General features: G+C 33.9%; 1 protein-coding gene across 4 annotated transcripts in view; it reads right to left on the reverse strand.

Moving 5' to 3' along the window:
• The window catches only part of FCHSD2 (FCH and double SH3 domains 2), a 220,281-nt gene that overhangs the window by 183,793 nt on the left and 17,140 nt on the right, over positions 1–19,348 (reverse strand). For all 4 annotated transcript variants that reach the window (XM_033120312.1, XM_033120314.1, XM_033120313.1 and 1 more), the window contains exon 3: positions 5,880–5,925. In XM_033120312.1, the coding sequence (XP_032976203.1) occupies positions 5,880–5,925 (46 nt within the window). The remainder of the gene's footprint in view (positions 1–5,879; positions 5,926–19,348) is intronic.

A 19,348-nucleotide genomic window follows, 5' to 3' on the forward strand; every position in this document is an offset into this window, starting at 1 on the left:
CAACGTGTATGTGGAAATATAAAGGACCAAGAATAGTGAAGGCTCTTATACTACCAGATGTCAAGATCTACTATAAAGTTACAGTAGTAATTAAAACAGTGTAATATTGGCAAAAAGATTTCAAAAAATACATTAATAGAATAGAATAAAGTCTAGAAACAGTTACCTAATTTACCACAAAATATCACTGCAATACAGTGGGGTAAGGGGATAGACTTTTCAGTATCAGGAGCTGCCTCCACTGGATATCCATATAGAAAATGAAGTCTTGACCCCAATCCCACGCCATACACAAAAGTTTACTTCAGACAGGCCATGGAGCTAAATGTGAAAGACGAAACAATAAAAATTCCAGAACATTACATAACATCTTAGGTAGACCTTAGAGTGAATGAATTATGGAATAGGACATAAAAAACACTGACTATAAAAGAAAATAAATTAGATTTCATTAAAATTGAGAACTTTATTCATCAAAAGAAACTAGCAGATAAAAAGCAAGCCACAAAGCATGACATTTCTTCATGAGATTGAAGAGATATCTATAATACAAACATCTGACAAAGGATTCAAATCCAGAACATATAAACACTATAAATCAATAAGAAAAAGGCCAACAAGAGACTTTAACAGGTTCTTCACAAAACAAAACACATAAATGACGAATCAACATATGAAAAGTTCCTCAACTTCATTACTCATCTGGAAAATCCTAATCAAATCCAAATTCTTTACCCCATAAACTTACCACAAAGGCTAAAATGAAAAACAGACAAAACAAAGGTTTTAAAGCAACTACAACGCTCATTCACTGCTGGTAGGAGTGTAAATTGCAACAAATGCTTTAGGAAACCATTGCATAATATCTTCCAAAGCTGAACAACACATGCCCTATGACACAGCAAATCCACTCCTTAGGTATATACCCAATAGGCCATATTCATAGTCACCAAAAGACACATACAAGAATGTTCACAGAGGCACTATTCATAATGATTTTAGCCACAATAATGGCTATAATTAGAAAGACAGACAATGACAAGTATTGGTGAGAATGTGGAAGAACTGGAACCTTCATACACTGCTGGTGGGAATGCAAAATTATAGAGCCAATTTAGAAAACAGTTTGGTCATTTCCTAAAAAATTAAACATAAATGTACCAACTAACCTAGGTATAATTCCATTCCTAGGTATACACCCAAGAATATGAAAACATACATCCAAATAAAAACTAGTATGTGAATGTCTATAGCATCATTATACATAACAGCTAAAACTGGAAACAATCCAATATTCATCAATTAGTAAATGAGTAAACAAAATGTAATATATATCTGTACCATGAAATACTCCTCACCAATAAAAAGGAGTGAATTACTGATACATGATAAAATATACATGAACTTCAAAAACATTTGCTAAGTGAAAGAAGCCAGACAAGACTATATATCACAAGAGCACATTGTTGTGACATGTCCAGAAATTTTATAGAGACATAAAGCTGATGGTTGCCTTAGGCAACAAAGATTGACTACAAACAGATACAGGAAATTCATTAGGCTGATGGAAATGTCCTATGACTAGATTGTGCTGATGGCTGCCTAACTCTATAAATTTACTAAAAATGATGTAATTAAACATTAAAAATGGATAAATTTTTAGTGCTATATAAATTACTCTTCACAAAAGTATTTTTAAAAAGTAACCAGCAAGGGATAGTGAGTGGGGAGCTATAAATGAAACAAGTTGAATAATGAAATGGTAATATAATGAAATGGTAACAGTGGAAGCTGGGTAATAGCTAATAAGAATTCATTGTTCTGACTGCTACTTTCATATATGCTTGAAATTTTTTCACAATAAAAGTTTTAAAAAATAAAGAAAACAAACCACTCAACTTTTAAATATTAGGAAAAGATTTGAACAAACACTTCAAAGAATATGTATGGATAGCAAATAAACACATGAAAATGATGCTTAACATCATTAGCTAAATGTTTAATATGTGTTAGATAAACACATATTAAAAACATAGTGAATACCACTATGAATGTATTATAATATCTAAAATTGAAAAGATTAACTATATCCAGTCTTGGGGAGGATCCAGAGCAACTCGTACTCTCAATTATATACTGCTGATGGAAATGTAAAATGGTACAATCTTTTCGAAAAAGTTTGGAAGTTACTTAAAAAGTTAAAAATGATCCAGCCAGTCTACTCCTATGTATTTACCCAAGAAAAATGAAACCATCTGTCGACACACAAATGCTCATAGAAGCTTTATTTACAATATTCAAATTATAGAAATAACTCAAATGTCCATAACAGATGAATAGATACATAAATTGTGGTACATCTATACAATGGAATACTACTCAGCAAAAAGAAATGAACTATACACACAACAACACAGATAAAATTGCAAAATAATTATGCTGGGTGAAATAAACCAGACAAAACAGAGTACAGAGTGCAAAAAAGAGTCTATTTATGTGGAATTAAATTAAAATTCTAAAAAATGCAAACTAGTCTGTAATGATGAAAGTATCGTGTTTCCCTGAAAATAAGACCTAGCCGGTCTTTTGGAACAAAAATTAATATAAGACGCAGTCTTTATTTTACTATAAGACCGGGTATAATGTAATGTAACGTAATATAATATAATATAACATAATACTGGGTATAATATAATACAATACCGGGTTTTATATTAATTTTTGCTCCAAAAGAAGCATTAGAGCTGATTATCTGGCTAGGTCTTATTTTCAGGGAAACACGATAGATGAGTGGTTGTCTGAGGATGACAGGGAAAAGGGAATCAAGGAGGGTGACTGGAAGAGAAGAATTATAAAGGGACAGGAGGAAACTTCTGGAGATTATAGACATGTTCATTATCTTCATTGTGATGACAGTTTCACAGGAATACACATATGTCAAAACTTACCAAACTGTAAGTTGTGCAATTTACTGTATATCAATTATATCTCAGTAAGTCTGTTTAAAAAAAGTCAGTATAGTGGCTATTGTGTGAAAGTGAAGGCACTAATGGTGGGGGAACAACAGGGATTTCTGGGCCAGTGTTAAAGTTCTGTTTCTTGACCAGGGTACTAGTTATATGGATGTGTTCACTTCGAAAATTCATGGAGCTATACACTTAGAGTCTGCACACTTTTTAGCATGTATGTTTTACATCAATTTTTTTAAAAGCTTATTTAAAAGAAAATGAAATACTACTATACACTCATCAAAATGTCACTCTAATTTTAGAGAACACTAAGTGTTGACAAAGATGTGGAGCAAGAGCTCTCATACACTGTTGTTAAGAGTATAAATTGGTGCAGTCATTTTGGGAAAGTAGCTGTATCTACCAAAGTGAAACATACATATGTATACCCACTGGCCCAGCAGTTCTACTGCTAAGTGTATACCAACAGAAATGCATCCATATGTATGTCAAAAGACATGTATAAAACTTTTGCTTAGAAGCATTAGTCAAAATCATCCAAAACTGGAAACAACTCCAATTTTAATCATCAGTAAACTTGAAAAATAAACATATATTCATTCATTCAGTGGATACTATAGAGTAATAGAAAAGAGTGAACCACTCCTGCATGCAACAACATGTACGAAGCTCAAAAACATACTACATGAAAGAAATCAGACACAGAAGAATACATACTACATGATACCATTCAATTTAAATTCAGAAAGAGTCAGAGATCCAAAGGTAACAACTATTCTGATAAAAGTCACGGGAAGGTATGAATAATGACTGTTTCTGGAGCCGGGGCCCTGGTAATGTTCTATATCTTAACCTGAGTAGTAGTTACATTACTGTGTGCACTTCATAAAAATTTATCAAATAGTATAGTATACTCAAGATTTGTCCATCTTATTGTATATATGTATATTTCAATTTAACAATTTTCAACTCTACTGAGCCAGAGAAGAAAGAGAAATAATTTAAATAGTGCAGCTGTCCTCTCTGACTATATCATCAACAAGAGTATGTCCTCAGATAGGGAATGCAAATAATAAACCTGATATAATCAGGGCATACTGGCAAAATCCATAGAAAGAATGTATCAATTATTTCAGGGATTTCTCTACTACTGACAAGAAGTAAAATCACTGTTTTGGCAACCAAAGAAGAGGGTAAAGATAGTTCTGTCTATATTCTCTAGAAATAAATTGAAAAATTAATAGTGAAAACAATGAAGAGTAAGAAGACCTGAGAAAAATCACCTAAAAGGCAAAAATGACAAATAACAAGAGTCAGCAAACTAGCTCTCCATAAATGTGTTCAATAGTACCAAATTATATTGGAAAAAGTAGGCTGGAAAGAAATAGGAAGCTAATTTCTCATTTATTATAAGAAATAATCAAGCAATAATGTCTAGAGTTGATAAATCAAGAATCAGTTATACGCACATTATTTAAAGATATGGAAATGATTACCAGGAGAACCAAAATAGCACCTGTTTTTAATCTTTTCTCTGAGGAAAGAGACTGGTAGTGGGGCAAAGGACTGCCATGTTTCATACAATTCAATGTAATATACTGTATTTTTAATCATGAACCTGTCCTACTTATTTAATTATTAAAATTTTAAATCATGTTACAGAAAAACATATCATACAAAATTTTTCACTTTATTTTAAATTTCAAAAACAGATCACGTACTTTGATCCCAATGGAAACACATCAGTAAAGGATATAATAACTATACTGATTTCACAGGTTTATTGAGAGGATTAAACCAGATAACATATGTAAAATAATCAGCAAAGTACCTCATACAATGTAAGGATTCAATAAATATTAGCTATCATTACTAGTATTTATTATATATGCATAAAGGTTCAACACTAATATTAGAACGGATGCTATTCATTATATAAAACACCTGATATATAAGCACACAATAACTAATGGCTAAATTAATGGATCTATCTAGCTTTCAAGGAACAGAGACTCTCTTCTAAGACCATCAAATAAAATATAGACACACAGCTACCTAGTTAACTACAATAAAACTAGAATACTAAAATCAAAATTTGACAAAGTACAAAAAAATCATGTCCCAATTTCATTATTTATAATAAGAATATCAATAGCAGCATTTCCATGTACAGCATTTTCCTGGGTGTTAATTTTCGCTTCTAACATTCTCCTTTATTTTAGAATTATGTTACAAATACCACTTTTACAATTTTTTTTGGGGGGGAATCAATTTTAGAATTCTACTCCATACAGAAAGTAATTGCTATATGGGCCAAAATTTCCAAATAATGTTAGAACCTTTTTGTACAAGGAAGGGTAAGTTATTAATTGTCACATATCCACAAAATAATATATCAGCATAATTTTTCTTGACACATTTAGCTCTCTGAGAGCAAATAAGATTCTAATTAAAATAAAATAAATAAATTCTTAAATTTCCCTAGAAATAGTGCCATACCATCCACTAAAAGCACACCATTCTCTATCAACAGGACCTAATGAGAAATAAATGGCTGATTGAACAAAAATGACAATTAACATTTCATAAAACTGCAGAGACTGAGATATATAAGGGAGAATGAGTATATATACTTGTAAAATGTATTCATTATTATTTATACTCATAAATACTTTACAAATATTGTAAGTATTATCTTCTCCCAAAAGATTCACAACCTTCTTTATAGTAAGGAGAAACTTAGCTCATCTGAAGATTCAAATGGAGTGAAAGGTGAATCAAAGTGAGATAGCCAGAAATAAGAAGAAAAGGAGGAGGCAGGGATACCAAAGCTTCTCTCCAACAACCATATCTCACCTCATACCTTTTAAAGAGGTATACCTAGAATGGGACCTCCATTTCCAAGCTTACCTGTGCATACTCTCTTTCAATAGCAGCCTTCTTCTGACTGAATGTCCTAAAAACACAAATAAAAATTCATTATCAAAAGTATAACAATAATTTCCTGTAGATTTATCAATGCACCCTCAAATATGCCTGATAAGCTGTTCTGAAGGAAAGGACAATATTTTATTCATCTTATGTACCTAGAAATACTGTTGATATCATAGACTCTGGAGTCAGGCAATCTACATTCAAATCCTAACTCCACCACTTACGAGCTGTATGACCTTGGTCAGGTCATTTGACTTCTCTGTGCCTCAATTTTCTCTTTAGTAAAACGGGAATAGTAACAGTATTTCCACCTCTCAGGGATAAAGTAAAATATAGTTATTTAAAATAAAGTGCTCAAAATAGTGTCTAGCACATAGTAAAAACTGTAAATGTAAGCTACTGTTATTAGAATGGCTAGTACATAGTAGGCACTAAAAATATTTACTAATTTAACCAATGTAGAAAAGGAACTACAGAAAACAAGGTCAAAGTCAAATTTTGAACAGCTTCTTCACATAAAAAATAGTCAAATCATTTCATTCATTCTAGTCTTTCACAAGAGTCACAATATAATGGTAAACACTTTTCACATTGAAACATTTATTATGTTGGGATTCAACTTTTAATAATGATTGGCAGTATTTTCTTCTATTTTAACAGTATGTGAAATAACAGTGTACCTTAAAAACCATAGGTCAGGTAGTCAATGAAATATATTAACAATTTACCTTGAACAGTCTGAGGTTAAAGACTTTTCTGTAGGTATCAGAGATCTGTGCTCTTAAAAGCACTTCATTAAGGCAGAGATAACAGAATAAAAAGTGAAAAATGTAAAGAAAAGAGCTGGAATAGGAAAAAGGCAATAAGCCAAAATCAAAATGGCTATTTATTTCTTATATAAGAAATACAGCTATCTAAGATCTTACTACATTTGTTTTGGGTGCACAACTATTATTTAGCCTTAAAAAGGAAGGAAATCCTCACAGATGCTCTAACATGAATGAACCTTGAGGACAGTATGCTAAGTGAAATAACTCAGTCACAAAAAGATATACTGTATGATTCCGCTTATATGAAGTACTTGGAGCAGTTAAAATCATACAGACAGAAGGTACAATGCTGCCAAGGGCTGGGAGGAGGGGATCAGAGGAGTCATTATTTAATAGGCATAGAGTTTCAGTTTTTCAAGATGAAAAGAATTCAGTGGTGGAGATGGTTGCAGAATATGAATGTACTTACCACGACTAAACTGTACACTTCAAACTGGCTAAGATAGTGAATTTTATGTTATGTGCATTTTACCACAATAAAAAAAAAAAAAGGAAGAAAATCACAGTTGAGCAACATCCTGCTCCTTATGGTGTACTGCACATTATAAAGCATTTAACACAGTCCTCTAAACACAATTAGTCTACTCTCCTCAAGAGAAAACACATAAACTATGTATTATATATACATATATATATACACAATATATATTCTACATGCATTTATATATTGTATCTTACATACATACAAATACATATACACACACATATATATGTATTTGGCATATATATATATATATATTTATATATACACATATAGATATACCAAAATAGAAAGTTTTTCCTTAGTAGTGGGATTACAGGTTTTCACTTCCTTCTTTTGCTTTTGCTTTCTATATTTTCTGGTGTTTTAGTAAGAATATGTGTTGTGTTTGAAAAAATAAAGTCCTTGTTTTTAAATAAATACACACTCATAAGCATATGCACACACCTTTTTATACCCATGTTATTTTACTAAAATTGGACTTGGGTAATATGGCCATTTTAAGAACATTAATTCTTCTAATCCATGAACATGGAATATCTTTCCATTTCTTTGTGTCTTGTTCAATTTCTTTCAATAATGTCTTGTAGTTTTCACTTCCTTTGTTAAGTTTATTCCTAGGTATTTTATCCCTTTTGTTGCGATTGTAAATGGGATTGTTTTCATTTTTTTTCTATATTTCACTGTTAGTATATAGGAATGTAATGGATTTTTTATAATGTAACTTTACTGTATTTTTATTGTTTCTAACAGTCTTTTCATGGAGTCTTCAGGGTTTTCTATATATAGCATCATGTCATCCACAAATAATTTTACTTCTTCATTCCCAATTTGGATGCCTTTTATTTCATTTTCTTGCCTGATTGCCCTGGCGAGGACTTCCAACACTATGTTAAATAACAGAGATGTGAGAGAGCATCCTTGTCTTGCTCCTGATCTTAGAGGAAAACTTTCAGTTTTTCACCGTTGAGTATGATATTAGCTGAAGGCCTGTCATAGATGACCTTTATTATGTTGAGGTGCTTTCCTTCTATACTAATTTTATTGAGTATTTGAATTATAAATGGATGTTGTATCTTGTCAAATGCTTTTTCTGCATCTATGTATATGATGACATAATTTTTATCTTATTTTGTCAATGTGGTGTAGCAACATTGATTAACATGCATATACTGAACCATTCTTATATCCCTGGAATGAATTCCACTTGATCAAGAGTTACTATCTTTTTAATGTATTGTTGTATTTGATTTTCTAACATTTTGTTTAGGATTTTTGCATCTATGTTCATCAGAGACACTGGCCTATAACTTTCTTTTTGTGTGTGTGTCTTTGCCTGCTTTTGGTATCAGGGTAATGTTAGCCTCATAAAATGAGTAAGGAAGTAGTCACTCTTCTTCAATTTTTTGGAAGAATTTGAGGAGGATAGGTATTAAATCTTCTTTGACTCTTTGGTAGAATTCACTGGTGAAACCCAGTCCTGGACTTTTGTTGTCTTGGGAGGTTTTTGATTACTGTTTCAATTTTATTACTATTGTTCCGTTTATTTAGGTTTTCCAGTTCTTCATGGTTCTGTCTATGAAGGTTATATATTTCTAAGAATTTGTTCATATCTTCTAGGTTATCAAATTTGGTGGCACATATAGCCTAGTATAGTATTCTTTATTTTTTAATTAAATTTATTGGGGTGATATTGGTTAGTAGAATTATGTAAGTCTCAAGTGTACATTTATATAAAACATTATCTATATATATTGCATTGTGTGTTCACCACCCAGAATCGAGTTCTCCTTCCATCACCATATCCTTCGTATTTTGGTGGTGTCCATTGTAACTTCTCCTCTTCCATTTCTGATCTTATTTATTTGACTCTTTACCTAAAGCAATATACAGATTTAAAGCAATCCCCATCAAAAGCCCAGTGGCATTTTTCATAAAAATAGAACAAAAATCCCCAAATTTGTATGGAACTACAAAAGACCCCAAATAGCAAAGCAATCCTGAGGAAAAAAGAATAAAGCCGGAGGCATTACACTCCCTGACTTCAAACTATACTACAAAGCTACAATAATCAAAACAGTATGGTATTTGCAGAAAAACAGAAACAGAGACCAATGGAACAGAATTGAGAACCCAGAAATAAACCCACACACATATGGGCAACAGATTTTCAATAAAGGAGCCAAAAACTTACAATGGAGCGAGGAAAGCCTCTTCAATAAATGGTGCTGGGAAAATTGGAAAGCCACATGCAAAACAATGAAACTAGATTGCTATCTCACACCATACACAAAAATTAACTCAAAATGGATTAAAGAGCTGAATATAAGACCTAAAACAAAAAATTTAATATTACCTCATATGTGTAAAAAATAAAATGTGAGGACACTGGAGGGAAATGACAAAAAAGAACATATGGTAAATTTTTATTATTAAAGGAAGGGGCAAGAGACTTATTTTCTCCTCTGATTCTATGTTTTTTTCCTAATAACAATCTATTATTTTCTATAATTATAAACAATTAAAGGTATAAAAGTATGAATTTTCAATCAACTCATCCATTTATATTTTTGAATTTCATATCATATAGAAAGGAATAACTGCCTGCAATAAATAATTGTTTAAGAAACTCTAACGTTTTAAATCATTTTCCTAAAACAAATCTGATGAAACCACTCTCTGCCTAACATTTCTGAAATGGCTCATCACTCCCAGAGTAAAAATCTAAATGCCTTTAACATGACAGAAGAAACTGTTGACTGTCAGGACTTAACTGCTAGTGTGGCTTCATCTTGGTAAACGCCCCCATTCACAATCCAGCTAAGTTTCTTAAAAGGACCAGGAGGCTCATATTTTCACACTCTAGCAAATGTGGTCCTTTTTGCTTGAAATTCCCTTTGCCCCTTATTTGCACTAAACCTTCCTCATCCTTCAAAACTTAGCTCAAGCATGACCTCCCCTGAGAAGTCTTCCTGAATTCCACTTGTGACTTAAATACCCCTCCCCTGAGGTCCTCCAGCATCTTGTAACACAGAACCTGCTTCAAGTACTGTAATTGTCTATGAATTGATTGTGGATTTCCCTGGGAGCACTGAATGTGCTTTACATTTATATTTAACACAGTGCCTGAACACTGCAGATCTCCAATAAATGTTTGCTGAGTGAATGAATGAATGAATGAACAGAAACTATATAATCAGGTTTCAGACTCCATAAGCTTGAATTAAATAGCTCAGCAGGTTAGCTCCTGGGACAGGTGGAACCAAGATCACAATCTATATCCATATGGACCAGTTAAATTTCTTAATGTTGGTCACAGATTATATCAGTTAACAAAACCATTTTGCATACATGTGCTTTAAAAACCCAGGAAAGTATATAAGTATACAGTAAAGGATTAACCTTGACTAAAGAGAGGTCTAGCGTTTGCCCTTGGCTTCTGGGAAGTAATCTCTAAACTTATGGAATGTCATGCCTGATAAGAGTATTTTTATTTACCCGGAGACCTTAAACCATGCCAGACAGTCCATACTAACAATGTAATTTATTGGGGGGTGAGGGGTGAAGATGGAGGAGGTTGGGCCACCTCTGAAGGAGCTGTAGACTAAGGTGAGACATATGGGCAGTCAATCATACCTTAGTGATACCACTTCGCTTGGCTGATTTTAATATATATCCTTTCTTTATAATAAACCATAACTTTTAGTAAACAAACTTTCAGTGAGCTCTGTATTTTAAAAAATTATCAAATCTGAGGGTGGTCTTGGAGACCCCCAATCTTGAAAGTCACGTCTGAAGTGAGGGTGATATTGGAGACCTCCAAAGTTGCAGTTGATGTCAGAAGTGAGAGTTGTCTTAGGATCCTGAACCCTGTAACTCATCACCAGAATAAGCAGAAAATGTAAGAATATTCAAATTATTAATGGTGATAATTGAGATGGGATTTCAATAACCATAATGATGAATGTTAAAAATTAAAATAAACACACCCACTAGAATGGCTAACATGAAAAAGTCTGATAACTATATATACCTATACATATCAGTGAAGATATAGAGCAATGAAACTCTTAACATGGTGGTGGTGATAATATAGATACAACCACTTTGAGAGAAAAAAATATTTGGTATTTCTTATATAACTTAGGATGAAAAGGGGGCTCTGTAATACATCTAACTGAAAGTAATCTCCCCGGGTGACTTGATCATAAATTCCTAACTGGGCAGGTAATGGTGAGTAGTCACGCCCCAGGCCTATAAAAGGTTTATCTTCACTTTACGCAAGCCCTGTCCATTGTTCTGTGCATCTAGATTAACACACCTTTGATATGCCTCTTTTACAGACCCCTCAGAGAGGTAATCACCCTCAAGAGAGCACACAATCTTGTTAACTGCAAAACTGTCATTCTCTAAAGTATTTAAGATCTTGCTCCTCCGCATATCATCAGTTTGGTGCAAATAAACTCTTATAAAAATTCTCCACAGGTTTGAAAGTTTCTTACGTCAACTAACTAAACATAAATCTAACTTGATATAGCAATTCTAATGCTAGGCATTTACCAAAAGAAATGAAAACATGCCACAAAAATACCTAACGAAAATATTTACAGCATCTTTATTTATAAATAGCCAAAAATAGGAAACAGTCTATGTGTCCATCAATACAACAAATGGTGATATATTCTTACAATGAAATAAAATTCAGCAATAAAAACAAATGAACTACATGAGCACCACCACATTTTTACTACCTTGAGTTGGTTGACTTCTGTTATTTTATAAATTATACTGTTTAAACATAACTAATATTAGGATATAAAAAATATTTTTTTAACATGTACAGCAAACAGGTAAGGGAACTAGTGCTTATATTATCAACACATTGATAACTCTTTTATAAAGAATCTTTATAATTTTGTTCTTGAATACAATGGCTATTTTTAAAGGTATTATTACAGCAAATATGGCAATGGTATTAACATGATGACATGAGAAAACAAACAAAAAAAATTTAAACATGGCAAGCAGTATGAACAACTGAAGTTATGCAAGTCTTGCTGAAGTTATGCAAGTCTTGCTGAAAATTATTTGGCTTCCAATAAAGAATATTAATTCACCAACATCATTCATGGAGTATCTTCAGAATTTCCGGTATTCTATTAAATATGCACTGGGAATATAAAGATGAATGGGACACGGACGCTGCTCTTAAGGGATTCATTAGCATAAGGTATAAATAGGTGATGCCAAGAACCATACATGCTATAGTCATAGAATGAAAAGTAGAACGTGTTCTTATTTCTTATTAATTAGGTAACCTTGGGCAAGTTAATTTTCCTTACTGTGCTTCAGTTTCTATCGATTAAATGGGAATAAAAAGAATACCAACCTCACAAGATTATTATAAGGATTAAATGAGTACATATTTGTAAAGCACTTAGAATAGATTTGGCATGTAGTAAATGCTAGAAAACTATTTGGTAAATAAGTGAAAATATCACATTCCACAGTTTATGATATTTAATCCAGTTTAAATATTTTGACTATGCAAAATGAATATGCAAAGCACTAACAAAAACAAAATACATTTTAGGGGCAGCCCGGTGGCTCAGGTGGTTGGAGCGCCAAGCTCCTAAACGCGGAGGTCTCCGGTTCAATTCCCACATGGGCCAGTGAGCTGCGCCCTCCACAGCTAAGACTGTGAACAACAGCTCTCCCTCGAGCTGGGCTGCCATTAGCAGCTGGAAGGTCGGTGTGAGCTGCTGTGTGCTGCCATGGACTGCTGTGTGCTGACCTGTGCTACCATGAGGGGCCGGTGGCAGCCGGCGTGAGGGGCCGGCAGCCATGAGCTGCCAACCAATGACCCGTGACTGACAGCCTCAACGGGGGAAGCGCAAGGCTCATAATACCAGCATGGGCCAGGGAGCTGTGTCCTACACAACTAGACTGAGAAACAAGGGCTTAAAAACCAGGGGGGGAGGGGGCAAAAAAATACCCAAAAAACAATTTAAGTACTTTTGTCTTAGATGACAGAGTAAAGTCAGAATCTCCTTTCAGAAATTATCCCAAACCAACAAAAATAAAAACATAAATGCAAACATGATCTCCAATAAAACTAGGAAACATATGAAATATAAGTGGAATATGGGCCAAAACCGAGACAATTAAACTGAAGAAAGAGGTAAATATAAGTCATGAGGGTCCAAAACTCAAAGGGGGTGAGGAGAGTAAATTTCATCAAGAGCACTTCCTGAGGTATAAAATTTAAACCACATTTGCAACAACAGAAGCAGGGGACATAGGCTGGTGGAGGGAGCTTTGCTGTTCATTGGTTGAAAACGTAGAGGAGAGACAGTACTAAATTAAGAATCACACAAACAAGTTATGCTGGCAAAAATTAGGCTACTAGTGTGGCAAAAACACAGTGAGACAACTGCACTATGAATGGCCCTGCAGCAGCCAATCTTTCCTGGCTGAGGAGAATGAAAATAAATGCATACACACAAGCAGCATTGGGAAGAAAATTACTGTAAATTTGGAAGACAACTGCTACTCTGAGATATCTACTTCTGGTATTCCAAAAAGTAGTATAGGAAAAACCCTCTTTATTCAAAAAAGAAATAACTGAAAAGGAAGCAGGAACAGAATCTATACAAATACGAAACCTATACAAATACAGGAAAAACATAGTAGCCAAATGCTGCCATGAAGCTGATGAATTATGTAACCAAAAATTTCAAGTGAATTTTTACAACTTAAAAACAAAAAACACTAGTGAAGCAAATACCACTTCCAAATGGAATTACAGTATGCCCAAGTTACAAGAGAATAGCTAGCAGTGGCATCATGTAAGGAAGTTTCCTTCTGTTCCTAGTTCACTGAGTATTTTTATGATGAAAAGGTATTGAATTTCGTCAAATGCTTTTTCTGCCTCTATTGAGATAATCATGTGGGTTCTTTTTCTTTGTTCTATTAATATGACAATATTTCATTCATTGATTTTCCTACTCTGAACTTTTGCATTCCTGGGATGAATTTTACTTCATCAGTGTATAATCCTTTTAATGTGTTGTTGGATTTGACTTGCTAGTACTTTGTTGAGGACTGTTACATGCATGTTCATAAGGATATTGATCTGTTGTTTTCTTGTGGTATCTTTGACTTTGATGTCACAGTAATGAGGACCTCATAGAATGTGTCAGAGGAGTGTTCCCTCCTCTTCCACTTTTTGGAAGTTTGAGAAGGATTGGTGTTAATTCTTCTTTAGCTATTTGGTGAAATTCACCCAACATACGGTTCTAGTTCTCGACTTGTCTTTGTTGGAAGGTTTTTTGATTACTGATTCAATCAATCTCTTTACTTGTTAAAGGTCTATTGAGAATTTCTATTTCTTCTTGGTTTTAGTAATCAGCATTTTTCTAGAAATTTTTTCCTTTTATCCAGGTTATCCAATTTGTTGGCATACATTTCCTCATAGTACTCTCTTACTATCCTTTTTATTTCAAAATCATAAGTAGTAATGTCCCCACTTTTATTTCTGATTCTAGTTAATTGCATCTTCTCTCTCTCTCTCCGTCTCTCTCTCTCTCTCTCTCTCTCTCTCTCTCTCTCTCTCTCTCTCTCTTTTTCAGACTAGCTAAAGGTTTGTTGATTTGTTGATCTTTTCAGAAAATCAATTTTGGTTTCATTGATTCACTCTATTGTTTTTCTATTCTCTATTTTCTGAGCCAACCTTTATTATTTTTTTCCTTCTGCTGGCTTTGGATTTGGTTTGTTCTTTTTCTAGTTCCTTAGGTATAGAAGTTAAGTTGATTTGAGATCTTTTTTCATTTTCAATGTAGGTGTTTAGAGCAATAAATTTCCCTGAGTAGTTTTACTGTATACCGTAAGTTTTGGTGTTTTGTTTTTATTTTCCTTCTTTTCAAAGTATTTCCTAATTTCCCTAGTGATTTCTTTTGACTCGTTGTTCAAGAGTAGGTTGTTTAATTTCCACACATTTGCAAATTTTCCAGTTTTCTTTCTGTTAATTTCTATAGCTTCATTCTACTGTGGTCAAAGAAGATACTTTGTATAATTAAAATCACTTTAAATTTACTGATAATTCTTTATGACCCAACTTATGATCTATCCTGGAGAATAGTCTATGTGCACTTGACAACAATGTATATTCTGCTTTGTTGGTGAGGTTTTCTGTTTATGTCTGTTAGGTCTAGTTGGTTTACAATATATTTCAATGGAATAGGATTGATGGTCCAGAAACAAACCAAAACATTTATGGCCAACTGATTTTTAACAAGGATGCCAAGATCATTAAAAAAGAAAAGAATATTCTCTTCAATAAATGCCATTAGCACAACTGGATTTCCACATACAAAATAATGAAGTTGGGCCCCTATCTCATTCTAAATATAAAACTTAACTCAAAATGGATCAAAGACCTAATGTCTTTGAAATTAAAAACTATGAAACTCTTAAAGGAAAGCATAGGAACAAATCTTCATGACCTTGGATTTGGTAACAGATTCTTAGAACACCAAAAGCACAATTAACAACAACAAAAAAATAAGTAAAACGGACTTCATCAAAATTAAAAATGTCTGTGCATCGGAGGACATTATTAAGAATATGAAAAGACAACAGAATGGAAGAATATTTTGCAAATCATATATCTGATAAGGGTCTAATATCCACACTATATAGAAAAATCTTACTAATCTACAGCAAAGAGACAAACAGTCCAATTTAAAACTGGTCAAAAGTATTAAATATACATTTCTCCAAAGAAAATATACAAATAGCCAATAAGCACACAGAAAGATGTTCAACATCATTAGTCATTAGGAAAATGCAAATCAAAACCACAGTGAGATATTACTTCACACCAAGACGGCTTTGGGGGGAAAAAAAAAAAACAAACATGGAAAAGAACAAATACTGGCCAGGATGTGGAAAAATATGAACCGTCATACATTGCTGGTGAGAATACAAAAACTGGTGCACTGCTGTGGAAAACAGCTTGATACTTCCTCAAAAATTTCACAACTGAATTACTATATGATGAACTATTCTACTCAGTATACACTACTCAAAAGTACTGAAAATAGATATTATTATAAAAACAAAGGGTGCAGACAAAAGTTCATAGCATTATTCATAAAAGGCAAAAAGTGGAAATAACCCAAACGTCCATCAACAAATCAATGGATAAACAAAATGTGATATATTCATAAAATGGAATATTATTCAGCCATAAAAAGTAACACATACTGATATATATTACAACATGGATGAATCTCAAAAACCGTATGCTAAGTGAAAAAAAAGCCAGTCACAAAAGACCACTGTTCTACAGAGGCCAGGGTTCTACAGAGAAACAGAACTAATATGATGTGTATATGTATAAAAAGAGATTTATTTTAAGGAATTGGCTCACATGATTATGGAGGCTGACAAGTCTAAAATCTGCAGGGTCGATAATAGGCTGGAGACCCAGAGAAAAGCCAATGTTGCGATTTAAATCAAAGGCCATCAGGATGGAGACTCGGGAAGGAGCCAATGATGCAGTTCAAGTCCAAAGACCATCTGCTGCAGAATTACTTCTTACTCAGATAAGGCCAGTCTTTTGTTCTATTCATGCCTTCAACTGATTGGGCCTTTCCACAAAACTCCAGGCCCAAATGGCTTTACTGGTTAGTTCTGTCAAACATTTAAGGAAGAAATACTATCATACATAAACTCTTCCAGAAAGTAGAGAAGAAAAGGAACAGTATCCAACTCATTTTATGAGGCCAGTACTACCCCTCAGCCAAAACTTGAAAAGACGTCACCAAAAGCAACAACAACAAAAAAAGTCTATAGCCAACATGCTTTATAAACACAGATGTAAAGCCCTTAACCAAATATTATCAAATCAAATTCAGCATTATATAGAAAGGATAATATACAGAGGGTGCCAAGGGTGCCCAAAAATGTTTACACATTTTAAGATAACATCTCGTAATAAGTGTATACATGTTTTTGGCACCCCTTTTTCTGGCACCCCCGGTATAATGACCAAGTTGGATTTATCTGAGGAATGCAAGTATTTGGTTCAACATCCAAAAACTAATCAATATAACTCACCACAGAAGAAAAGAGAAAAGACTTACGATCATTTCCACACATGTGAAAAAAAAAATATTTGGCAAAATCTAACATCATGAATTTAACCAAGGAGGTGAAAGATCTGAATACTGAAAACTAAGACATCAGTGAAAGAAACTGAACAAGACACAAATAAATGAAAAGATACCTCGTGTTTATAGATCAGAAGAATTAATGTTGTTAAGCTGTATCCAAAGTCTACAGTTTCAATGTAATCTTTATCAAAATTCCAAAGGCATTTTTCACAGAAATTTTTAAAAATCCTAAAATTTGTATGAAAACACAAAAGATCCTGAAGAGCCAAAGCAATTTTGAGAAAGAATAACAAAGCTGGAGGCTTCCAAACTATATTACAAAGCTATAGTAATCAAAACAGTATTATGATACTGGCATAAAAGAAGATCAATGGAACAGAATAAAAAGCCCAGAAATAAACTCATGCATATATAATCAACTAATATTTGACAAGGGAGCCAAGAACACTCAGTGGGGAAAGGATAGTGTGTTCAATAAATGGTATTGGAAAAACTGAATATTCACATACAAAAGAATAAAACTGGACCCCTATCGTATACCACTCACAAAATTAACTTGAAATGGATTAAAGACTTACATGGAAGACCTGAAACCATAAAAGTCCTAGAAGAAAATATAGAGCAAAAGCTTCTTGACATTGGTCTTGGCAACAATTTTTTTGAATATGATAAAAAGCAAAAATAAACAAGTGGGACCACATCAAACTAAAAAGCTTCTGCACAGCAAAAGAAACAATTAACAAAATGAAAAGAATTGGGAGAAAATATTTGCACACCATATATCTGATAAGGAGTTAATATTCAAAACATAGAGCCCGCCCAGTGGCTCAGGTGGTTGGAGCGCCGTGCTCCTCCTAACACCGAGGTTGCCAGTTCAATTCTCACCTGGACCAGTAAACTGCACCCTCTACAGCCAAAATTGTGAACAACGGCTCTTCCTGGAGCTGGGCTTCCGTGAGCAGCCAGAGGTTGGCATGAGCTGCTGCGGGCTGTTGTGCTGCCATGATCGGCTGGTGGCCAGCGTGGCAGCCGGCGAGAGCTGCCTTGAGCTGCTGTGAGCAGCCGATCTATGACTGGCGACCGACTGCCTCAGCTGGGGGGTGGGGGGGAGCGCAAGGCTCATAATACCAGCGTGGGCCAGGGAGCTGTGTCCTACACAACTAGACTGAGAAACAACGGCTTGAACTGGGGGTGGCGGGGAGGCTGAAGAAGAGGGAAAAAAATTCAAAACATACAAGGAACTCAAAAAGCTCAAGAGTAAATAAATAAATAAATAAATAAGGGGTTAATATCCAAAATATATAAGAATGAGCCCAAGAGTGAGTGAGCAAATGAGTAAATAAATAAATAAATCTAAACAAATAAACAATCCAATTAAAGACGGGCAGAGGACCCAAACAGTTTTTCAAAGAAGATAAACAAATGGCCCACAGGTAACATGAAAAGATGCTCAAGATCACTAATCATCACGAAAACATAAATCAACCACAATGAGATATTACTTCACACCTGTTAGAATGGCAATTACCAAAAAGACAAGAAATATCAATGTTGTCCAATGACAAGGAAGGGGCACCTTAGGCACTGCTGGTGGGAATGTAAGTTGGTACAGCCATATGGAATACAGTAAGCATATGTCTCAAAAAATTAGAAATAGAACTACAATAGAGGATTCAGTATTCCCACTTCTGGGTATATACCTGAAGGAAACGAAATCACCATCTTTAAGAGATATCTGCACACCCTGACTCCTTGCGGCGTTATTCACAACAGTCATGACATGGAAACAGCCTGAGTGTCCAGGCCTCTCCCCAAATCTACCAACTCTGAATTTAAGAGTAGGACCTAAAGCATCTGTAATGTTGTAAAGTACACAGGTGAATCTTACTTATACAATGCATTGTTGGCACCTACATTTAAATAAGCTATATTTAATTCTGGGAATTCAAAAGATTT

The sequence above is a fragment of the Rhinolophus ferrumequinum genome, chromosome 11, assembly GCF_004115265.2.
Source record: "Rhinolophus ferrumequinum isolate MPI-CBG mRhiFer1 chromosome 11, mRhiFer1_v1.p, whole genome shotgun sequence".
In the NCBI taxonomy this organism is placed as follows: domain Eukaryota; kingdom Metazoa; phylum Chordata; class Mammalia; order Chiroptera; family Rhinolophidae; genus Rhinolophus; species Rhinolophus ferrumequinum.